We start from the raw sequence: 25643 nt of genomic DNA, 5'->3' as shown, positions 1-25643 counted from the left end.
TAAAATCCTATAAGTCTTTTTTCTGTGGATATACCATTTATGGTACATTTATGCATCATTTATTCCCCTGCTGATGGGGTTTGTACTCTGAATATTTTGCCATTATAATTAGCAATGTGATAAAATCTCTCTGCATACCTTTGCCTACTTCTCTAATTATTGCTTTAACTCTCAAGCTCTTAAAACTGTTAAAAGTGTAATTTCCAAGCCAGAGGGATTTTAAAGCCCTTGATACATATTGCTAAAGTGCTTGCCAGAAAATAGTAACAATTTACACTTTTACTAGGACTCTATACGATGGAACATCATTGTTAATTCAGTAAGTAATATCCTATTTAAAGTTGCATTTCTTTGATTACTTGTGTTTCCTCTTCCTAGAATTTTCTGTTCGTGTCTTTTGCCCTAGTTTAATTTTTGGAAGGAGGGACTATCTTCATATTATTCCTACTGAATTATATGAGTTCCTTTAAATTAAGGATAATAACTCTGGTTCATATTTGTAAAACCTGATGGCAACACTCAGGTTGAACGGGGGAAAACGTGGCTCTTAGAGGTGACTTTATTTTTGCTGTAGCTAAGTCTAATTACTAATTACTAGGTGGTTGTGTGGATAGAGAAGTATTAATTTGCATTTCATGCTAATGATAATGTATAATTCTACGATGCATGTCTTAGTTTGTAAATCAGCTTGTTAAACTCACCACAGAAGAACTGGAAGGGGTACCCACGGAAGATGATATATTGCTTCTTATTATGGGTGTAATTTAATGCTAATAACCATACCCTTATGGATTATACAATAATTAACCAAAAGCCTTAATGTATATATTTGGATGACAAAGAATGGCAAATAGTAGGTTTACAACTTTATAACGGGAAACATACCCTGCTGATACTGGGATACTAATTAAGCCTACCTGTTGGTATTAGTTAAAATAGGTCCAGCTTTTCCTTCTGGGGCCACAGTGATGAAGACTGTGCCACACTGATGGACAGTGTCCACATACACACAGCCAAAGCCAGTCAGGAACACAACCTGCAAAAAGAATACTCAAAATCAGATTGAAAAGCAATAAGAAACACTATTGAAATGGCTTCAAATGTCCTTTTTTTAAAAAAATTTTTATTAGAGTATAGTTGCTTTACAACGTTGTGTTAGTTTCTACTGTACGGCAAAGTGAATCAGCTCTATGTATACATATATCCCCTCTTTTTTGGATTTCCTTCCCATTTAAGTCACCTCAGAGCATTGACTAGAGTTCCCTGTGCTATATATAGTACGTTCTCATTAGTTATCCATTTTATACATAGTATCAATAGTGTATATATGTCAATCCCCATCTCCCAATTCATCCCACCCCCTCTTTCCCCCCGTGGTGTCCATACATTTGTTTTCTGTCTGTGTCTCTGTTTCTGCTTTGCCAATAAGATCATTTATACCATTTTTCTAGATTCCACATATATGCGTTAATATACGATATTTGTTTTTCTCTTTCTGACTTACTTCACTCTGTATGACAGTCTCTAGATCCAGCCACGTCTCTACAAATGACCCAATTTTGTTCCTTTTTATGGCCGAGTAATATTCCATTGTATATATGTACCACACCTTCTTTATCCATTCCTGTTGATGGACATTTAGGTTGCTTCCATGTCCTGGCTACTGTAAATAGTGCTGCAATGAACACTGGGGTGCATGTGTTTTTTTGAATTATGGTTTTCTCTGGGTATATGCCCAGTAGTGGGATTGCTGGGTCATTTGGTAGTTCTAGTTTTAGTTTCTTAAGGAACCTCCATACTGTTCACCACAGTGGTTGTATCAATCTACATTCCCACCAACAGTGCAAGAGGGTTCCCTTTTCTCCACACCCTCTCCAGCATTTACTGTTTGTATATTTTTTGATGATGGTCATTTTGACTGGTGTGAGGTGACACCTCATTGTAGTTTTGATTTGCATTTCTCTAATAATTAGTGATGTTGCACATCTTTTCATGTGCTTCTTGGCCATCTGTATGTCCTCTTTGGAGAAGTCTATTTAGGTCTTCTGCCCATTTTTTGATTGGGTTGTTTGTTTTTTTGATATTGAGCTGCACGAGCTGTTTGTATATTTTGGAGATTAATCCTTTGCCAGTTGCTTTGTTTGCAAATATTTTCTCCCATTCTGAGGGTTGTCTTTTTGTCTTGTTTATGGTTTCCTTTGCTGTGCAAAAGCTTTTAAGTTTCATTAGGTCCCATTTGCTTATTTTTGTTTTAATTTTCATTACTCTAGGAGGTGGGTCAAAAAAGATCTTGCTGCGATTTATGTCAAAGAGTGTTCTGCCTATGTTTATGCAATCCCTATCAAATTACCAATGGCATTTTTTCACAGAACCAGAACAAAAAATTTTACAATTTGTATGGAAACACAAAAGACCCTGAATAGCCAAAGCAATCTTGAGAAAGAAAAACGGAGCTGAAGGAATCAGGCTCCCTGACTTCAGACTATACTACAAATCTACAGTAATCAAGTCAGTACAGTACTGGCACAAAAACAGAAATATAGATCAATGGAACAGGATAGAAAGCCCAGAGATAAACCCACGCACCTATGGTCACCTAATCTATGACAATGGAGGCAAGGATATACAATGGAGAAAAGACAGCCTCTTCAATAAGTGGTGCTGGGAAAACTGGACAGCTACATGCAAAAGAATGAAATTAGAACACTCCCTAACACCATACACAAAAATAAACTCAAAATGGATTAAAGACCTAAATGTAAGGCCAGACACTATAAAACTCTTAGAGGCTTCAAATGTCTTAAGTTCTGATTCAATACCACAAACACTTCCTGGTTATATTTCTTTATATCCATGTGTAGAGGCTATTCAGCTGACTTGAAATGAATAAAAAAAGAATCAAATCCAGATTTTTCAATATCCAGCTGTAAGGTTCATAGAAAAAAAAAAAAGATGTATGACAGGGCATGAGTGTCTTCATTCTCTGCTTCTCTGGAATTGACAAATAACTCTCTATGGGCTGGAGCCCAGCCATGGGCCAGCTTTATGTGTGCGTATGAAGCTCTGTGGGAAAGAAACCCCCTAAAACACAGGAATTGAAATGCAATGTGCAAAAAACTTTCAGGCTCTTGAGTTTTGACTTATTACCATAATGATGCCCGTTTACGCTGGGGACACAAAAACATACCTGAAAACCCACCAACAAGACATGCTATAGTCCCCTCAAGGTCCCTCACATAACTTCTAACAAGAATGTCAGATAACTTGATTTGCTTGGAGTAAAAATTAATTTTTCTTCCATGAGAAGGTGGACTAAGACTTAAAAAACAGTTCTATCCCCCCCTGCAAAAAAGTTCTATCTCAGAAGCCCGGTGCCAGGCCAGCAGAACAGATGTCCTTTCAGAATTAAATACCAACGTTGCTTAAATGGACAAATATTTGAAATCAGAACTATTTGAAGAATGACTCCGAGAACATCATGTTCACTGCCAGCATTACCTGAAGGTAAGGGCAAGAACCTCCTTGTGTTTGGGGATGTTGATGCTGATGATTTGCAATATCAATTCAGTCCAAGTCTGGGCCCTTTATTATTGTTAGAACCGCAAATAAAAGAAGAAAGACTGAAAATTCCTGGATGAAGGAACAAAGCTAGGTGTCTGCCTGGCATGTAATGAATGTGTTCTAATTTTGTCCAAATGAAGAGGTACCAGAAAGAGTGTACACAGAACCACAGGAGTCTGTGATTCTCACCCTTGGAAGTGACTTCAAGGTTACTGGGCTTCCTCTTGTACAACGGCTCCTCCTTCAGAAATCCTGAGCGTCCTCAGCATCCAGGGCACCTGGAGGTCACCTCTGCCTCCTCCCTACTTTCATCTCCTGCTCTGCCAACTCCTGCCCTAGCCTTCTTTTTCATCCTATGGCCACTTCTCTAGCTTAGTTAGGTCCCTGAATGCCCCTCAGCACCCTCTGTGCAGACAACGTGCTGTCCCCCCATGCAAATCCTTTCCAAATCCTATGCATCTTTGCACATACAGGGTAAGGACACTTTATTCCAGGAGGGTATTCTCTAATTTTTCCATTCCTTTCCTCAGATTGATACCTACTCCTACATTCCTGAAATACTTCTGTTTGATCACAAATCTTATTGCTTGTATTACAGTCACTGGTTTATATCATAGACTCAATCACTAGATTCTCAACTTCTTGAGGGCAGGAGTGGAGTCAGTTTGTATTCTCTATGGATACATTTCCCAAGTGGACTGTTTTGCAAAAATGTCTGTTTCAAAAGACTCTGTATCCTGAATTTGCCTTTTTGTTCCAAGATAAAAACTGAACTTGACTATGATAAAATGTGGAATGCAGCCAATCTAAAAAATGGCTCAGCTCACGAACCCAAAACAAACAGATATTCTTTGAGAGACAGTCACATTTACAAAAGCTATTATTTTGTATGATATGTAAAGTAAGTCAACTGCTTTCTTCCAAGCTTACAGACATGGGATTATTCATTTGACACAAACCTTTTTAAGGTCTTGTGCTCCCATGTATATTCCTTCCTCTCAAGGACTGTCCATAACTTCAGGGCATACCCCAGGGTTTTAGCAGAGAGTGTTAGAAACCAGAACTACTACCCCTCAAAGGAGGGAAGAAGGGGATCAGAAGAGGAAAATACTTATTGTTCTGCTCATTCTCAAAGCAATCGGCAGGCGTTTTGAAGTGAGGATACGTGTACTTCCTAAGATAGCAAGGATAAGGCAAGCTGATGGTTTCTGTTAACTGCCCAGGGAACTCCGAAAGTAAGCAAATTAACCTAAACCTTTAAGGTACGTCTTCCAGCCAAAAACCTGGACCCTGGAGAGAAATATTGCTGGGTGTCCCTTTTACTCATCACTAGAACGGAAGAAACGCAGCCTTTAATTCTTGTAGCCTACTCTCGTCTCCTTTCACATGTAGAGAAATAACCTGCAACACCAAGCATTTTGTACAATGTGAGCTCTAGGGATTAGAGAGTTGGGAACCCAAGTGCCAGAGGAATTAGTGCCAGGTCCCCCAGAAATTAAAATAAATTCTTGTTTTGGTCTAATGGTTTGATCATTTAATCATTCAATCAATTATTGGATATTTAAGGTGAGCCTACAAGGAGCTCCTCACTGCAGTAGGCACTGAGAAGTAATCATGCCCTCAAGTTGCTCCCAGCTTGGGTGGTGAAAAAGCCAAGTACACAAGTAATGAGATAAGAGCTACAAGTTCCAAGGCAGAGATGTATAAAATGTTTCTCCCTCTCAGGGTGTTAACCATCATGGTCTCTGTATAATTTCATTAGGGCAACAGTTTTTCTTCAAGAAGAAGCATGATAAAGCTTGCTTTTTGGGGTTTGCCCTCTTGCCAACCATGTGAGAAAGCCTGGTTTAGCCTCCCTATGGAGGAAAGACCACGTGGTATGAGAGCTGCCCAGACTTCCCAGCTGAACTCATCCGTAGCCAACCCTCTACCTGAATGCAGCTGCATGAGTGATCCCAGGCTCACACAGAAAAATCACCCAACCAAACCCTCTGAATCACCGTTGTTGCAAGCCTCTAGGTTTGCGGGTGGTTTGCTATAATGAGCCAGACAGAAGATGATGGGGCTTCTGTCAACCTGGGTCCCTGAGTGACCATGTAGAACAGAGCCCCTGATGACAAACCCTGGGATGTAGCACGAGCAAGAAGTAAACAGGACCGTGATAGGCAGCATAATGTAGCCGATACTAATGGATAGAAATATTGGTAATAGAAATAGGGTTCCAGCAAAAACCTAAAATCTGAGTCCTTGGCTTAATGGTAGGCAATAGAAATTGATATTGAAAGCTACAAGAAAGGGAATTCATGTTACAAAGTGGCAAGACACTTAGTAAAACTTGTCTGAGATTACTTGGGAGGTAGATTATAAACCTAATAGATTTGTAGCTCTAGAAGATGAGGTTTGAAGACAAAACATAAGTAGTGAGTGTTGGCTGCTGCTGGCTGTGTCTGGCAATGTGTTTCACTATGAAGAAGCAATGAGCTCAGGAAAGAACTGGCCAGTTTGCAAATAGAAATTCAAGAGAATAAAGAGATTCCAGAAATTCAGGGCTTTGCAAAGTCAGTAATGCTTTTAACCCCAAACAGTAAGAGATAAAACTTAATCTTTGAACATGAAGGCAGATTAATACTCAGACTCAGGGCTGTGTATAGCCATCAGAACTCACTGTTAAAACTTCTTAATTGTTAAGGTGACTCAGAAAAAAATTTTAGATGAATAGTTTAACTTTGCCACAGAAGCTCTCCTAAATCCAAAGAGAGGTAAGGAAGCAAGATAGTACAGAAATATGCCTTTAAAAGGACCAAGGATGTGGTTACTAGCACATGGAATTCTCTGGAATCAAACAGATAAGCAGTCTACTGAGTTTCTGATAAATTACTACTGCCTAATAAATTCATGAGCCTAGACTAAAAGAGTCTGTGATTGATTATTTGAGACTCAATACAACTTCAGATGTTGGCCAAGGAGGATCTCTGAGGGTAGATCCAGGGACCGGAAGAACAACGGTAAAAGAGCTCTTCCATGAGCAGAGACAGGGCTTGAAGACTATTCCTTGTTTACAAGGTATAAAACCCCACACAACATGTGCTCAGAAAAATTTCAGAATTGTTATGGGTGAGAGGCTGTGTATGTGTCTCATTCTCCCTCTTTCCAGTTTGGAGGAGTTATTACCGTCATCCTGCCCTGTGTTTTGGCGGGGAGAGGGGAGCCGATGAGTTCATACATCTCCAGATGAAAAGGAGCCACATCCAGGCTAAGAGGGCATCACTCAGAAGTACTGAATTCCAGTGGGATGTGGTGACTGGTTAGAATCTTGGGGAGGAGAGCTGCTCTGGGGTGGGGAGGGGAAGAATGAATTAAGAGACTGATTTTTAAATAAAAAGCCAAGGGCATTTTTCTTTTTTTTTTTTGAGTTGTTTATTATTGCAGAATAAGCTAGTCAGTCCTGATCGATGCTGTCATTTAGTTATTTTTTACTTTCTTCACTTCACGTTGGTAGTATGGGTATGTGTGTGGAAGGCTATAGGCAACATACAGTAAGAGACTTGCTGCTTTAACCACAAAACATTTGGGGAATACTCCGTGTTCTGTCATTTGTGTCTGTGTTAGAGCACTTAGATCAGTAAGACTTTCTCTTACACATTGTGGCTATAAGAAAACCACTGAGGCCTAGGTCCTGCCTCCCAGTTAGTACATTATCTTTTACTACAATTACAAATAAGGAACAGTGTAACGTAACTTGTGCTTTTCTATATATTCAGTTATCTTTATTAAAATGATTATTTACTATATTTTTATCCAACAAACAATATTTAAAAAAATTACACCAGTTTAATTTTACTGAGTAATTAAGTTACAAGGTGACGCCTAGGAAATAACTGAAAGTAATCTTGGAAGTCTATCTCTCTTCCTTTCTCTCCCATTCTTTCCCTCTTTTTTATCCTGATAGACTATATGGAATAATCCGGGGATAATCAAGAGGCAGTTACAAAGCATCCCAGCACTGCAGCTCAGTTACATAACGGTTATCCCTGTTATTAAAAGTCCTTAAGCCACCCCCTCCTCCAATTTGTACTAATTCTCTCTGTAACTGGGCTCAATTCCCATCATAGTACACTTGCTGGACTTCATCCCTCTTCAATTCTCTTTCTTTTACCTGATTGATTTTGCTCCCACCTCACATTTGCACTTCCTTTCTGATAGTTAATTCTGTGTCAACTTGACTCTGGCCACCGGGTGCCCAGATTAAAACATGATTTCTGGATGTGTTGGTGAGGGCGTGTCCAGAGGAGATGAGCATCCGAATCAGTGGAGTCCGCAGACTGCCCTCTCCAGTGTGGCTGGGCATCATCCAATCCACTGAGGGCCTGAATAGAACAAAATGTGGAGGAAGAAAGAATTTGCCCCTTTTTTCTGCCTCACTGTTTGAGCTGGAACATTTCATTTCATCTTCTCCTGCCCTTGGACTGGAATTTACACCATGGCTTTCCTGGGTCTCCAGCTTGTCTACTGTGGGATGTCTCAGCCTCCACAAATTGATCTGAAGATATGGTAATCAGGCATTGCATTTGCTCTGCTGACTTTTGGCAAAAATCTGTAAAACATTTCACCCTCTATTTTGGGAAGGAAAAAATATAAAATATACTTATATCCCCAGATCAAATAGTTTGTAAAAGAATATCTTAGGAAGGAAAATCATAGTATGGAAGACTTCAAGATTTAGACTTTGAAGGGAAGAAGAGATTTCCCCATATGCTACAGGATTGAACGCTAACCTGCAGAGGGAATAAGGCAGTAAGATGTAGCGTGCTTGGTTGCAGGTAGTGGTTTGTCTTAAGCAGTCTAGTGAAGAGGCTTTTCTGCACTGGACTCGGTGTTTTAGTAATCACTCTGGTGGTAGCTGTGGAGACAGATTTGTGGGTAGGAAGGCTGACAACAGAGAGACCCTTTAACGGGCTATTGTTAAAATCTGGGAGAGAGATGATGAATAAAAGACCTGAAGTAGACCCTGGTCACAGAGAGAAGGGGCAGATACAGAGACACTTCTGCGGAATTTCTGCCAGAACTTCGTGACTTACTGGAAGAATGGGGGAAGAGAGGGAAAGGAAGGTACTGGGATGCTGCAGAAAAAGACAGGCTTGGAAGCTAGACAGTCCTGGGATTGCATCCCAGGTCCACTTGCCCTGTGCAAGTTAACCTCTCTGAGCTTCAGGTGCCATCTACCTGTAAGAGATGCAATGCAGACTAATGACAATGTTTGTGTAAAGTGCTTGACATAAAGCAGGCATTCAATACAACTTTTTATCAGTATTATTTAAGGTTTTTATACTGGAAAAATGGTGGTGATATTAACTGAAGCAGAGACTCTAGGAGAAGCTGGCTTGGGGGATGGAAAATGATCCCTTTGGTTTCAGATGATGACGCTGGCTTGAGGTGACTGCAGGTCTTACAGGCAGAGATGTCTGGTGGGTGGCCAGAAACACAGAGCTGGAGCTCGGGAGGGATGCGGAGGCCTGAGACAGGTACCTGGGAGTGACTGGGTGACACAGATGGTAGCTGAAGCTCGGAGATGAATTAGATCTCCCAGAGAGGAAAAGAAGGGGGGAAAATTTCTAAGGTAGGAACGACTGGATAAGGATGAGAAGAAAATAACAGATATTCTGGGTGTAATTCTTCCTTCTGTATACTTACTGAAAAATATTTTAGGGAAATCCCTACTCCTGAGTATCTTGGGAAGCAATGGTGACTCAACCAGAACAAACTGTAAACACATAGGAGACTCTCAACCAAGATACTTGGCAGATGTTACAATTGGGTGTCAACTTGCTGATATCTCTTCTGGCCCTGATATGGGGGGGTGAGGGAGGCGACTGAAGTAAGCAAGAAGCCAAAACATCTGCACCACACATTTTATAAGGCAGATTCTCACTTGGATCGACAACTGCTTCTCTATGTAAACATTTTGGGATGGATGCTAATGATATCTCTGAAAATGACTACATGCTCTTTAAGCATTAGTGCTCAGGGTTACCCCTGTCTGATCTGCACCAAATGGACGGATTACACATTTGAGTTCTGGTTCATCAAGGCATTTACCAAAGTGTCTCACAATATTCTTGCAAGCAAGATAAGAAATATCTTATACAGTATAGTTTAAAAGTGCTTTTAGACACATTTTCTTATTTAAGAAATGTGGGCTAGATGACAGTACAGTTTGGTGTGTTAGTGGCTGATTGAACCCACGCATTAGGGAAGTGTCTGGTGATTCACTGCAGCATGTTGACCTTGGACTTGTCCTGTTCAACATATTTATTAATGACTTGGATGAACATGTAGAATGCATGCTCACCACATCTATAGATGACATAAAGCTACTAGGGATACTTAAGTATGTTGGATGACAGCATCACAGTTTTTTTAAAAGTGATTTCAACAAGTGGATTAGGCCAATGGCAACAAGATTTAATTTACCGGGCGTAAATGTTAAGTCCTGTCATTGGGTTAAAAAAGTCAACTGTACAGCAAGTCATATGATAAAGACCTGGGGGATGTGGCTGACCACGAGTTCAATAATAACAAACAGTCTGAACTCGTTAATAAAAAGCTAACTCAATCTTCTAATTTATTAATGGAAGCATAGGGAGGTAATAGCTGGTTAGACCACATTTGGAATAGTATGTGTAATTCTGGCTGCCAGATTTTTAAAAGGGAACATAACACACTAGTGTGTTCAGGCTAGGGTAACTGTGGTGATGGGTCTGGAAATCACACTTGCTGAAGGAATGATTCAAGGAACCAGAAACGTTTGGCCTGGATAAGGGAACAGTTAGAGAAGATGCTGAATCTGCCTTCAAATGATTGTAGTGTTGCTCTATTAAAGGGGAAGTAAACACTCTGTGATGCCTCAGCAGGTTAAACAAGGATGGATGAATGGATCCTACAGAGGGATAGTTTTCAGCTTGATATAAGCAGAAACTTTCTCATAGTCACTGCTGGAATAAGCCATGACTATGACACTGGGAGTCTTCTAGGGTGGGATGTCATGGAAGGGACTCTTGCTCTAGGTAAAAGGGGAAATTAGAAAACCTCTTCTAACTTGTGCTTTCATCGACTTTCAGGTGGAAATGTTTGTAGCCAGGGCAGGACTCCAAAGGACAGACAGTGCTCTTAGCTTGGTATAGGAAAAACGAGACTGGGCCACAAGTGAGCAGACCCAGGTTCCAGCCTGATGCTGCTTAATTATAAACCACCTAGTGGATTGCTTTTTAAGCCTCAATCCTCTCATCAGTAACATAAACATCAAAATTACTGCCCCGACTATCTTAAGAGTTTTTGCAGTGATCAAAGCCTCTGTCTTAGGGCTTACTACACACGACTGCATTTATTTAGCTATGCAGGTACCTTGAAGGTGGGAATTATACATTATTCAGGGCAAAGGGTTTGGCCCTTGATAGGTCCTCAATAAAAGTTGGTTGAATAAATGAATGAGAGAACAGAGACTGGATGTGAAAGCACTTTGTAAATGGTACAGAGCTTATAGGAGAAGAAAACAGCAATGATGCTGACCCCACTAAACTTCCCTGGTGGCGCAGTGGTTGAGAGTCCGCCTGCCAATGCAGGGGTCACGGGTTCGAGCCCTGGTCTGGGAAGATCCCACATGCCGCGGAGCAACTGGGCCCGTGAGCCACAACTACTGAGCCTGCGCTCTAGAGCCTGTGAGCCACAACTACTGAGCCCATGTGCCACAACTACTGAAGCCCACGTGCCTAGAGTTCATGCTCTGCAACAAGAGAAGCCACCACAATGAGAAGCCCGCACACCGCAACGAAGAGTAGCCCCCGCTCGCCGCAACTAGAGAAAGCCCATGCACAGCAACGAGGACCCAACACAGCCAAAAATAAAATAAATTAAAAAAAAAAAAAAAAAAAGAGTCAAAGATCATGAGAATTTACTGGATCTTTGTAGAAGAGAATTTACCTGCAAAGAGATCATTTTAATCTGCCTTTTGGGGTTCAAACTGCTCGTTCTTCTTTGGCTCAGAAATTGCTTTTCATAAACAATTCAATTACTTCCTGTGGCTTTTAAGATAAAAACCCAAATCCGTGATTGGAGCTACAGCATCTTGCCAGGTTTGGCCTTGAACTGCCTCACTAGCCTCCCCTCTCTTACCCCCTTTTCCTTCATCTGGCACTAGGGCCACACTGGCATTTAGATCCCGGAAAGGCCAATGCTCCCTCTCTGAGCACCAAAGCTTTGAACACATTGTTCTTTCTGCCAAGAAAAGTCTCCCATTCTCTCGTCTACTTAATGCCTGTTCCTCCTTTAAGGCATAGATGCCAGGTCTCTTACCCATTGACACACTCCTTGGCCTCTCAAATTAGTCTGCCGTATAACAGCACACCTGTACCCGCCTCTCCTGCAGAGCTGTTACCAGAGTTCACAACAGTACAACGACCCATGGGATTACTTGCTTATCATCTATCTCCTCCACACATGATCTCCTTGAGGGAAAGGGCTGTGTTCCATTTTTGTTCACTGTATTTTATGTAGTCCCAGCACCAGGTTATAATGTCTGGCGCATATTTAATCTCAAGAAGTCCTGTGGATTGAATGACTGAAGCAATGTTTCTCAATGTCTATATTAGTAAAAAGGTAACTACTATGTTTTCTGTGTACCTTTTTATGTTTTCAATTTTTCCAAAGAAGGTTGCCTAACTTTGACGAAAATAAGGTTTTGAACTATCAGCAATTGAAATCCCATACACTGTGACAGGATTCTAAAGTATTTCCCTGATAGGATCAAAATTATGACTTAAAATGATCAACGTAAGCTTATTTTTCATGCTTTCTTACTTACTGAGAATCTAAAGATTTTTCCTCCCTGAAGTCAGGCTCCCACCCACTGTCATTAGGGATAAGAGCACCAGCTGCCACTGCGGGGCCTCTGGCTGAGATGTCTTCTAACCAGGTGTGAGCCAAGGACACAGCCCCAGAAAACCCACCCCAATCAGAATTCTGTGGCCGACACGCTCTCAGGTCTTCTAGTTAACTCTTGATCAAAGAATACTTCTTTGTGTAACCATAAAGTTACTGCCTGCATATTCCTTCTCATATTCCACGTCAACATTAAACAACATGACACGGCTTATTTACATGACCAAGGCAGGGGCATCTCTATGACTGACAAAAGCTAAAGGAGTTTTCTTCCTTGGGGCATAATGGAGGTTTTATGGTGTTTTAATTCTGCTTTTTTTAGGTCAGCTTTGAAATTCACATCACGTGCCTGTGATCCAGGGCTGAGGAAAAGCTCCTGGAAGACAAGCTCCCTCCTACAGAAGGGCTGCTTCCTTTCATCAGAGGACGCAGCTCCCCAAGCTCCCCAGTGATTTATATGCCCTGGTGTGTTACTGAGGAGATGTCAGCGAGGGCCTGAAACAAATCTTCCTCCAGAATAGGAAGTAAACCGTGGTCTGCGGGACATATGGCACACAGCTCCTCAAAGATAAATGGGAACATGAGACTTTGCTGGGTCCTCGGACCAGGGATGATAAGGGTGTTGGAAACAGTACCTCCTCTCAGCTTTGAAGTGTCCCTGACTACAAAGGTTTGAGGAAATTTAGAGTGAACAGGAATCCCCAAAATAAGGTTTGGCAGGCAGAATGCCTATTGTAAAGAATTCCCTAGACATGTATAAGCAAGGTTTCAAACATCTTCAAACCGATGCAGGGGAGTTCAGGGACCCTTGAGAAGCTGGTGATACTTATTTTGTAAATTACTGAGACGGGGAACGTCTTCTGAGGCTGCACAGACCCAGCAGATTTTCACTGTTCATCACATGAACACTGCGGATGGAGATCACACCCCTCAGTAGTTTGGGGCACCACAAATGCAGGTCTCCCAGGTGAGCGGGGCCCCTCTTGCACCTGTCCCCGGCCATGTCCTTCACCTGTTTCCACAGCTACGCTCTCCCCAGGCCCCCATCCCTTTCCCTCTGTCTCTCAGCAGATGTTTCATTCCACACTTCATAATAAATAAACTTAAGGCCAGTGGGTATCACTTCACTCCATTTCCCAGCCCATCCCTCCTGAGATCTCTACCTACACCTGTGCCCATCCCCAACTCTTTTCTGCCATCAGAGAAGAGGGCGTGGCCCTTCTGTTCAAGTAGAATTACACTCCCCGTGCTTTGGACTTGTCTCTCTGGCAATTCCTCGCTCCTGTTTTCATGTCTCCTCGACTGACTCCTTTCCTGCAGCACACAAAGGGCTTCCTCCCCACTGATCTCATCTGCTTCATGGCCACGCTTCTTGCAAGAACACTTCTCACCTGTCCTTGCACTCCCTCACTTCCACTCCCTCTGAACCTGTAACTTGCAATGGTTACCTTGCTGGCCCTCTTCCCACCGTCTTCCATCCTGTAAACTTTCTCTTTCAGGGCCTTCCTGCTTCTGCCCTGCCCAGCTTCTCCTCCTGCCACTCTCCTGCTCCTTCTCAGTCTGTTGTTGCATGACACTCACATGTTGGAGGTTCCCAAGGTTAGGCCTGGGACCCTCTTCTCCTCCTTTATAAGACCTCTCTTGGTAACCTCATCTTCTCTTTCATTCATTCAGTCATTCATTTATTCGTTTGATACGTATTCAGATCTCATTGTGTAGGCAGGCATTCTGCTGTAGGCTGTGGATGAATAAGGCAGGTGTCTGACTGCCAGGAATCTTGACTTGGTAGGAAATCATTTACAGAAGTGAATGCAATTAAATGTTACAAATGTTGTATGAGTATGTAGAGGGTCCCAGGGGGGTGGGCAGGAGACTTCACGGGGGTGTAGGGAGAGAATCTCTTGAGAGATGAGAAAGAATGTGCCAGCAGGACTGGGGAAGAGGGCAGTTAAGGAATTCCAGGTAAGGAAGTAGCATTCATAGCACATGCTATGGAGTCAGGCAGGTCTGGATAAAACCCCAGTCCCTTCCCTTGTAACACATGGGAATTAGGCCATGTTCCTTCTGGAGATCTCAGTTTTCACTTCTGTAACGTGGAGGTGACAGTCCCTATCTTGTATGGCTGCTGCAAAGGTTAAGTAAGAATGATTGTAAAGTGCTTAGCACAATGCCTAGCATACAGTAAGCACTTATTAAATGATAACCATTGTTATCACTGTAAGTACATTTATAACTTTAATATGTGTTTTGTAACCATTACAATAGGACCTACTTCATAAGCTTGTTGTGAAGATCAAATGGACTAATATATGTGAATGGACTTTTAAAAAGTTCAGCACAATATTATTCAGCCATAAAAAGGAATGAAGTTCTGACACATGCTACAACATGCATGAACCTTGAAAACATTATGCTAAGTGAAATAAGCCAGACACAAACGGACAAATGTTGTATGATTCCACTTACATGAGATGCCTGGAGTAGGCAGATTCAGAGACAGAAAGTACAATAGAGGTTACCAGGAGTTGGGGAGAGGGGAGAATGGGGAGTTATGGGTTTAGAGTATCTGTTCAGGATGACGAAACATTTCTGGAAATAGATAGTGGTTATGGTTTTACAACATTGTGAATGCATTTAATGCCACTGAATTGCACTGAAAAATGGCAAATTTTAAGTAGAGCAGAAAGGAAATGCTAGGTTCCTGTGCCATTTTCAACAAAAATATTATCACTAACATCCAGAGTGAGACAGAGACAAATCAGGACATCTGATCTGTTCAGGTTTTTAAAACTGTGCTTAAATTTGCAAAGTTTCACATACTACTAGGATTAATATGTATATTTTACACTTAGCAAATTTTCAAAAGAGGTGATTAATCTAGGGTTGACAATATGATTGTCCTAAGATCTGGACAGTTAGATTACCTTCCGTATAAAGAAGATTAACAATTTTATTTCATTTTTGACCTGGATTTAGACCCAAGATGGGCTTGCTTAACTGGTGCTCCCCTCTCATAAACAGTTGCAAAGTACGCTTTGAGATACATACTTGTGTTTGAGAATTTATAGCCCATTGAAGATGTAAAAGTGGATACACATGTGCCCTCACACAGAGACAAGACATTCAGCATTTAGAAAACTATGTGTAGAAACAGGCAATTACCAGAACCTTAGAAAAGGGACTGTTTCTTTGGGCTTTGGCAGGAACCCTCACGGCTCACTGACCTGTGTTCCCTGATTGTTGATGTCGATGGCGTCGCTCCACTCACTCGTCATTTCCTCCAGCAATTCTACTCTCAAAAGGAGGCTGGGGAGTAAGTCTCTGGTCCTGCAGTCTGGGTAACTGGAAAACTGATGATACAGCTCATGATGAATTGAGCACTCAGGAGGAATTCTTCTGCAATAAACCTCATACTTCGGAATATCTAAAATTGAAAAAAAGAAAGGCATATGCAGACTTAGGCCTTGAAGAAAAAGACTTGGGGATGTTAAACGTAATGGGGCAAGAGAAACTTCTCAAAGAAGCTCACTTTTATTTAAGGATCACAGGTAACTACGAAGTCAAAAACCTCCAGAAAGAATATAGGTTTTGTACTATTTAAATTCAATACAATAACATATACCTTTAGTATTTTCCTTTATAAGTACTGTTACTGGACATCTGTTGTGGAAAATTATTCGAGGACTAGGGTCTTCTGAGAGGGTTAAATAAGTCACTCCAAAGTGCTCTTGATATGTCAGTGCTATAGCCCTAGAACAGAATCAGATCAAAGGATAGAAATGGTTTAGAAAAAAATGCATGCTTTCTCTCCTGATAACATGTTTATTTGGATTTGCAATATTCAGAACCTCTGTAACACCTTCTCTCTTATACATCAGAAGAAATGTTTTCCAGAGAGTGGATGGTCATCCGCTCATCTATTACCTGCCAAACACTAATGATAGGTGTACTAATTTTTTCTGACAGTAGTAAACATTTTTATCATAAAATATTCAAAAAAATGTGAAAAATCATATACACACTACTATATTTAAAACAGATAACCAACAAAGACCTACTGTATAGCACAGGGAACTCTGCTCAATCCTATAACAACCTAAATGGGAAAAGAATTTGAAAAAGAATATGTATAACTGAATCACTTTGCTGTACACTTGAAACTAACACAACATTGTTAATCAACTATACTCCAATATAAAATAAAAATTAAAAAAAAATTAGGTTAAAAATATAAATAAAATAAAACCCCCATAACTCCTACCACTCGGAGAGAATTACAGATATCCTTGTGCTAGCTTTTCCTCCCGCTCTTTTTTCCTCTGTGCATATGTGCCTTAATCTCTTCAGATGGGGTGACTTCCTCCTCAAAAGTGCTGGTAAATTTTGGCAAAGGAGGAGTTGATGTGCTTCTAGAAGGACGACTAGAGAACCTGGGTACTTGCTCTTTTTTAATTCTAAAGGTAGGTATGCTCAGTATGTTTGTTGTCAATTTTTGCCAGTCATCATGCTTTACAGGATCTCCATTTTGACTACGAAGAGCAAAGCTGTATTTACGATTTGGCCTCAGAGAAACTGCTGTGTGGCCATAGGCTGACCTCTACAATGGACAGAGAGAAAGGCTCCAATTTAGACCTAGAGACTACCAAAAAGTATTTCATATCAAAGCAGGAAAAAAATTCTCTCTGAAGTTTAAATTCTGTGGACCGATTGTTGAAATTAATCAAAGAAATCAGATATTTGCCTAATGTGGCCCTCAGTTTACACTTATTATAAGGGGTCAATGACACACTAAAGAATTTCCCATTCATTACCTATTCTGTTCGCCAGTGTGAGTTCTTCCCAAAGACTGTATTTGTCTGAAATGTCAAGGTGAACTGTCGATTAGTATTTGGGGAAATCATATTACTGACTAACACCATGACATGTGCACTGTTGGCCTGGGGGGAGGAGAGAGGAGAGGAGATGGAACACTCTCCGAGTATCAGTCTTTGGATTAACACCGAAGTTCTTCTCCCAGCCTAACTGTGGAAGAGCCAGGCAAGCCAACCACAGAGAATGAATGCTCTACCGATAGCCAAGAGAGCTGGGGTCAAGACTAAAATATGGCACTTCCAATTTAATATTTAGCTTAATATTTATAGATAAAGATTTAAATTATATTAATAAAATCTTAGAATTTTAAACTTAATTTCTAAGTGTTTTATTTTACATTTTGTCTCTCAGTTTTAAAAATAAGTTTTGTTTTCTATACATAGGTTCACATTGCTTTCAAAAATACTTCCTTAAACTTACCACACTTAATTGATGGAAATGTTCTATATGTTGATTGTATCAATGCCAATATCCCAGTTGTGATATTATAGTTTAGTTTTGCAAGATGGGGGAACTGGGTAAGGGATACATGGGACCTCTCTGTATTATTTCCTATAACTGTATGTGAATCTACGATTATCTCAAAATAACACTTACTAGAGAATGGACTTGAGGACACGGGGAGGGGGAAGGGTAAGCTGGGACAAAGTGAGAGAGTGGCATGGACATATATACACTGCCAAATGTAAAACAGATAGCTAGTGGGAAGCAGCCGCATAGCACAGGGAGATCAGCTCAGTGTTTTGTGACCACCTAGAGGAGTGGGATAGGGAGGGTGGGAGGGAGGGAGACGCAAGAGGGAAGAGATATGGGAACATATGTGTATGTATTACTGATTCACTTTGTTATAAAGCAGAAACTAACACACCATTGTAAAGCAATTATACTCCAATAAAGATGTTCAAAAAAATTTTTTTTTATTGAAGTATGGTTGATTTACAATATTATGTAAGTTTCAGGTGTACAGCACAGCGATTCAGTTATTTACATATATTCTTTTTCAGATTCTTTTCCCTTATAGGTTATTACATAATGGTGAGTATAGTTCCCTGTGCTATACAGTAGGTTCTTGTTGGTTATCTATTTTATACAGAGTAGTGTGCATATGTTAATTCCCAGCCTCCTAAGTTATCCCTCCCCCCACCCCCCTTCGGAAACAATACTTTTTTTTTAAAATAAATTTATTTATTTATTATTTATTTCTGGCTGCATTGGGTCTTCGTTGCTGCGCACGGGCATTCTCTAGTTGCAGCAAGCGGGGCTACTCTTCGTTGCGGTGCGCGGGCTTCTCATTGTGGTGGCTTCTCTTGTTGTGGAGCACGGGCTCTAGGAGCACGGGCTTCAGTAGCTGTGGCACGTGGGCTCAGTAGTTGTGGCTCGTGAGCTCTAGAGCACAGGCTCAGTAGTTGTGGCACACGGGCTCAGTAGTTGTGGCTCATAGGCTCTAGAGCGCAGGCTCAGTAGTTGTGGCGCATGGGCTTAGTTGCTCCATGGCATGTGGGATCTTTCCGGACCAGGGCTCGAACCCGCGTCCCCTGCATTGGCAGGCGGATTCTTAAGCACTGTGCCGAAGTCCCAAGTTTGTTTTAATTAAAAAAAAAAACTCACCACACTTAACTTCTCCAACCAGAACATAAGGACAAAACATTCCTCTCGAGTTAGGGGTGAAAAGTGTTTATAAAATCATGGATGTTTGTGAGTGTTGTGAAAGAAGAAGGGATGTGTGTAGGGAACGGAGCCTTACTATTAAGGATAACTCGAGTTAGGAAGTTATCTTTTAAAATATTACTACTAGAAATCTCTATATACATCAAAGTTAAGATGGCTAAAATCTCAAATAAAGTCTATAAATTCATAATCACGAAAAAAGGTACCTCTCATAAGGTTACAATATGTTTTCTTTTGTACTTTTTATATATACCATAAATAAGTTATTCCTGACAGCTACAGAAAGGACATATTGCATGCAAAACGACCGCAAAATAAAAGTCCGGTATGAACAAACCATTACATGTCTCTGGCTTGATTCTGTGGTTGCTATTTGCATAATTGGTAATTGGTAATTGGAGTAACTTGCGTGCAGGAACAACCACAGAACAGAGTCTTCTGTGACTTGTGTTTATCTAAGTTATCTCTCTTAATGACTTGAGAAAAATTCCATTTTGAAGTAAAAGTAAAATATGGGAAAAGAAAAGGTTTTCCAACTTGACTCTCTCATATTTTAACCCTTACTTCTTATCACTTGACAGAGGCCAAGAAGCCATAAAAGAAGGCGATCTTTTCATTATGATAGATTTCTGCTATCCTATGGTATAAACATCACATTTCCCCCTAGTAGAAGCTGCATAAGGGAAAAATCTCATCAGTAGTACACTGGGACAACCCATGTGTGATCATAACGTTTGCCCAGTTGTATACAAAATCTAGAAGCCATGCAAAATAAAAGCAAAACCTAATTTTACGTGTGGTGAGCACTGCAACAATTCTCCTATTTCTCCCGGCACCTGGATGAAGCAAAGAAGGACATTCACATAAATGTAAAATACCTGGTACAGAATCCATTTTCCCTACAGTTCCCGAAGGGCACTGCCACACTCTGTCTGGGAAACTCTTGTCTAACTATAGCTGGCAGGCTCCAGCACTGGGAGCTGTCGGCAACTGCGGCAGGAGAGAAGGCCAGCAAGATCTGTTTCTGAAGCAGGGATGCGTCCAGCGCTGACTGACTGATGTCAGGCATTAAGTCCCAGCAAGGAAGGGAGCTGGGTTTCACAGCAGGCTGCTCGCCACCTGGGCAAATGCTGAAAGTAGCGCTGTCTGGAACATGAAAATACTGAAGAAAGAAAAGACAGTGCAGAGAGAGCACAGTTACTACAGTCCTAAAGAGAAGCTAAACTTTTTAAAGCACAGCTTCTGAGAAACCATAACATATATTCTCAGGAGGTGGCCAGGTGGGGGACATGGGAATATTAGAAATCCTGTTCCCATGAGAAAGCTCTAATGAGACAATTACAAGGAGCAAGAAGAACAGGGTCGGCTTTTCTAGGCATAATGAAACATGATAAAACTGGTGTGATTTCAAAGGCGAGGCAAAGTTCTCAATACCCCCAGGTATTGCAAAGAAAAGGCCATGCCATGTGGTAGCAATGTTGTTTGTTGGGAGGGAGTCCTCCTAGAGAGGTGTGGCTGGCCTGAAAGGGTGGCACCCCGGGGGACCTTGGGCAGAAGAGATCGGAATGAGATACAGAAGGGTAAACTGGGGGCTCAGAAGACAAATTTTTTTGAAGGCTCATCCTGAGGGAGCAGGAAACTCTGATCTCCAACCCTCTGTTGGAATTCCACATGGTTTCTGGCACATTAGAGAGTCTCAGGATTGTAGACATAAAAAGGACCTTTAGAGATAATTTATTTGGCCCTCCTCTTTCACAGCTGAGGAAGCTGCTTCCCAGAGTGCAGATGATTTGTCCAACATTGCAAAGCCAGTGTGTGGCAAAGCCTAGCCAGAAGCCAGGCTTCCTCCTTCGCCCTTGGCTGTTTCTCCCACTGTCCCAGACAGTCTCCCTGAGAGGGTAGGGATTACCATGTCTTTGAACAATTCCCACACCTGCCCGAAGCAGGGTCAGGGTTGAAAAAGGGGGCCCCCTCAGCTGCAGAAAGAATGGGGGCCTCCCCCTTCTCTCAAGGAGCCCACTGTGATGCTGGTGTTGAGGTGGCTGCTGGCAATGCTCCTTTCCTGAGTGCCCAGCCTTTTTACTCACATTACCTCATTTAACCTTCACCCCAAACCTGCAACGAATGCAAAATTATGCCCCTCTTCAGATGAGGAAGGGTCAGTGTTGAAAACCCTGACACAATGCCTCAGGAAGCCCTAGGGTGGGGAGAAGCAGGAAAATTATCAGGGCTCATGCTGGTTCTTTCCTCAAATCCTCGCCTACAGTGCAATTACTGTTGACCTCTACTACCCACCAGGGTACTTCTGGTCACCTATTTATTTTATCAATACTTCAGCGAACCAAGATGAAATTCTATTATTCTGACATTTTTATAAATACTATAATGCACTGTAGGCTTAGAAGAATAAGACTTTCATCCTACTGTATTGCTCTAATGTAATTTTTAGGAGCTGAAAGTAAGGGCTAACAATAAATTCAGATGAAAGTAAAGAAAAATAATACTTTTCTATATGATGGTTTCAATAGCGTAAAACAATAGCATACCACTTAGCATATTCTGTTTTCAAATCCTTTTAAAATATCTCCTTACTCTCTTAAAATTAAACTGTTCATCTGAACTGTATAAAGAACTGAATAAAAAAATCCTTCTTGGATTCATTTTCCGCGTATTCTGCCATAGAGACGTTAACATAAATGAGCTGGTACATTTTCACATTTCTTCTCCTCGTGGACACAGAGCTCAGTGCTCCCAGATCTGGGGCTCCGTTGGGGCTGAGCCTTCACACACGGCTCCTCCAGGCACGGTGGCCTGCGAGGCAGATGTTCTTTTCCAGAAGCCTCGGAGCCAGGCCTCAGGCCCGCTTCCCGCCGGTGGGGCCTTGTGTTAGTGAGCACTGGCAGAGAGCGCTGCAGCCTCAGGGCAGACGGGGCCGGCAGCACCCAGCTGCCAGTGGGTCCGGATCTCCTGCTTGGTAGGACGTCTCCTCATTAATTACCTTGGAAGTGCTCACCATGGCATCCATGGTTTTAATGAAAGCAAAAATAAATGAATCTTTACCTATATTCAGTGTTAGCTTTTGATTTGTTCCAGGTTAAAAAAAAGTTCATACTAATTATTATTGATTTATGAAAACTTAGACAAAACAATCATCTGTGAATTGCTTACCTCCTTTCCAGAGTGGGGTCTGGCGATAGATAACTGTGGTTTATAAAATATCTGATACGGTGTATTATTGATTATTGTAGTCTTGTCTTCAACCTGAATAATTTGTATGCCTTGCTGTACCATGGAGGAAATGCAGAACTGGCATAACTGCAGGACAATTGAGGAAAGAGTAATTTTAAAAATATTATATGGGTGTTGTATGAAAGGAGAGAAGGTTAGCACTCCCCTTGACAAGGATGGAAGAGGCACATAAGGTTAAGGCACTGCCACCTACTTGTGGCATCTAACCACTGTTTTTTTGTTTATTCTGCCCAATCTTTAGAGTATTTTGACTCACCAATCATGTATTTCATCAATTAATTAATGAAAATATTAACAACTTCTAAACAACAGAACATAATACATAAATTCAAATTAAATCTGATACTTAAGTGGGTGCTTCCAAAGGGAGAAAAATATATTATATGGCATATAAAAACCTCTTGATTATTTTTAAAAGTCATTTTATCCATTGGTTTGCCCAGGACAGTATCAATTTTATCATCTGTTCCAGAGGATTTAGTAGCGTTCCCTTTCAGTCTCAAAACTGTCTTGGTCCCTAAAAAGGGTCACTATTTACTCTTCAACAGGGTGCTTTAGCAAACCGGTTACTTTTCCTGCTATTGTATAGTGACAGAGACTTGTTTTCAAGCTATTAAACCAATTCCCTCACAAAATATTTATTTATAAAGCACTTATACATAAACAGATGCCACTTATCCTCTTCAACATAAAGAACTCAATCCGGCATTCCCCTTCTCCTCCTCATGCTCATCCTAGCAGCTATCTCACTGAATGTGTACCTGCACCAAGGGGAGTTCTGAGAACTTAAATAATGATGACGATGATGAAGAAAATAGTAACAACTGACCCTCATATATTGCTTTCTTGTGCTCCACCTGTTGAAAGTACTTTATGCATATTAATTCACAGAATGCTCACTACACCCACATGGGGTAGCTACTATATTATCCCCATTTTACAGAAGAGAAAAAACAAGGCACAAAGAGGTAAGCAACTTGCCCAAGGTCACAAAGATAAAGAGGGTCTAAGGGCTGGAATTAGAAACCATGCAGACTGGCTCCCCGGTGCTGCTCTTAACCATGGAGTGTATCATCTCATCGTCCTATCACGTTGTATGAGGAACTGAAGCTCAGAGAAGATATTACTTGCCTAAAGATATCCATCTAGCAAGTGGTAATGTCATGACAGAAGTTCTCAGAGTGTGGTCTGGGAACCCTTGGAGGAGCCGGTCTTTGAGATTCTTTCAGGGGGGCCCAAGGTCAAAACTAATTTTAAAATAATAATAAGGTGCTATTTGTCTTTTTCACTCTAATTTTCACAGGAGCATACAGTGGAGTTTTCCAGAGGCTATATGACATATGATGTCATCATGCTCATGGCTAATGAAATGTATGTTTGTGAATTCTTGTGTTTAAAATTTTCTCTGTTTTAATTTCTAATTTGATAAATATCAAATAGATATAATCCACATAAACAAAAGGTTTCTGGAGGTCCTCGGTATTTTTTAAGAGTGTAAAGGGGTCCAAAGACTAAAAAGTTTGAGAATCACTACTAGAGAATAATGAGATATAAATATAATAATATTATATTTTCCAACAGTTCATTCATTCCTTCACTAACATTTATTCGCACTTGCTGTGGCCACTTTGCGAGGTGCTGGAGGTACTAGGTGTTTGACTGCATACCATAACTTTTTTTCCAGGTTTTGACGGTAGTTCTCAACTTACAACTATTCAACTTTGGGTGATTCACGCTTACAGCTCTTTGCCATTTACACCCGTGTTACAGTATTTTGGCCGGCAGAGCGTAAACATGTGTTGCCCAGACAACTCTGAGGAAATGGATACCAGCCTTGAATACTGAAGACCTACTACTTTGTATCAGAGAAATTTATTTTTAAAAAGTCACCAAATGACCCTAACTTTTCTCAAGAGGCTCTTTGAAGATGCCTGTCAAAATCTAGCTTCTCCCCAGAGAAAGGTCATTCTGAATTGTACTACTCTGATGAAGCATCCCTTCTTTTTCAGATTTGGGACAGCTAAAATAACGAAGATATCATTAAGTACAGCATGAGATTTCTACACGGTACACTATGATACTTACTTCATACATACAGTTTAATGTGATTTGTTACTATATTATTCAGCTTAACTGGTTTTCATATACTACTTTAGAAAAGATTCATGTTGAAAAGCACATACCACTTATATTTAGTTAAATAACTTTTTTTTGCTTTTTTTGTATTCATCTTCATAAACATGGGTACCAGTCCGCTGTTCAATAATACAACTCCACATCATTTTGCTCAGGATGCCCTTTCCAGAAATATAACCTTTGCTGCAGGAGCCTTTGTCCTTTCACTCAATACTCAGAATGTTAGCAGCTCTACCTCCTGCTCTAAAACAAGGAGGCCAAGTACAACTTGTGGATATTTTGGAATAAGTTCACTTTTTTCCCCTACATACAATAAATCAAGTGACTGCTGAGTGTTCTGAAATAGAGTGGTTATTGGATAAACTATGTGACACAGCTTTTATCACTAGTAAAGGAAAAAAAAAACGACTGTAAAACAGAGAGGTCTAAGAAATCACGTTACACTGTTAAAAATTGTTTGGAACAAGTAATACCAAAAAGGGATTAAAAAAGAAAAGGGTAGACTCATTTTAAACAGGATGAGGGGATGGCATGCTATCCCCCAAGCCACACAGACTTTTATCGACTTTGATCCTACCTTCTGATGTCCTGGGAAAGCACCAAGTCTTATTTCGGCAGCAACAAACCCTTCTTCGTCCAATGACACAACTTCACCATTACCTCCATCTTTCCACTTTGGAGATGTCAGGTTATGGACCAGTTTAATTGCTACTGACTTGTGCACAGTGTTTGTATTTGCCCAGTATATTCCAATTTGAAAAGCTTCCTGGAAAAGTAATGCCTCAATTATAAAGTATTTTTCTTAAGTTTGATATTTTTATCTCAATTCGTAGGAATTTTTTATATTATGTACTAGGCCTACTTAGGCAACCAAATCCCTTTTTTTTGTAATGGCAACATACATTTTATTTTAGTTCCCAGTGCTTTCTCTGAATCACAATGGAATTCATATTTATGGAAGGAGGGAAAAAAACATCAATCTAAACTGTGACTACCCTATATACCAAAGGCTTAAAAACTGAAGGTTTCATTTCATTTGACAAAAGAATAATATGCAACACTACGTACATGTAGGTCAACATTCCAATTCCTTAAGGTAACATCATATGATTGTTTAAAAAAAAAAAAGGAAAAATGCAATTGAGTAAAGATGTTTATAAACTGGAGTTCAAAAAAAAAAAAAAGAAAAAAAAAGGACTCTCAAATTATTCCCTATCAGGAAA

General features: G+C 40.7%; 1 protein-coding gene and 1 pseudogene across 6 annotated transcripts in view; one reads left to right on the top strand and one right to left on the bottom strand.

Annotated features, from left to right (window-relative positions):
- Nucleotides 1–25643, bottom strand: part of VPS13B (vacuolar protein sorting 13 homolog B) — a 765002-nt gene that overhangs the window by 24339 nt on the left and 715020 nt on the right. For all 6 annotated transcript variants that reach the window (XM_068526229.1, XM_068526230.1, XM_068526225.1 and 3 more), the window contains exons 50-55: nt 24998–25186; nt 22204–22350; nt 19914–20197; nt 16118–16245; nt 15720–15919; nt 918–1036 (exon numbers count right to left, since the gene is read on the bottom strand). In XM_068526229.1, coding sequence (XP_068382330.1) covers nt 918–1036; nt 15720–15919; nt 16118–16245; nt 19914–20197; nt 22204–22350; nt 24998–25186 — 1067 coding nt within the window. The remainder of the gene's footprint in view (nt 1–917; nt 1037–15719; nt 15920–16117; nt 16246–19913; nt 20198–22203; nt 22351–24997; nt 25187–25643) is intronic.
- On the top strand, nt 22396–22502 carry LOC137751679 (U6atac minor spliceosomal RNA; annotated as a pseudogene).

Source organism: Eschrichtius robustus, chromosome 17, assembly GCF_028021215.1.
Source record: "Eschrichtius robustus isolate mEscRob2 chromosome 17, mEscRob2.pri, whole genome shotgun sequence".
NCBI lineage: Eukaryota > Metazoa > Chordata > Mammalia > Artiodactyla > Eschrichtiidae > Eschrichtius > Eschrichtius robustus.
This window is presented reverse-complemented; position numbering and strand designations above follow the sequence as displayed.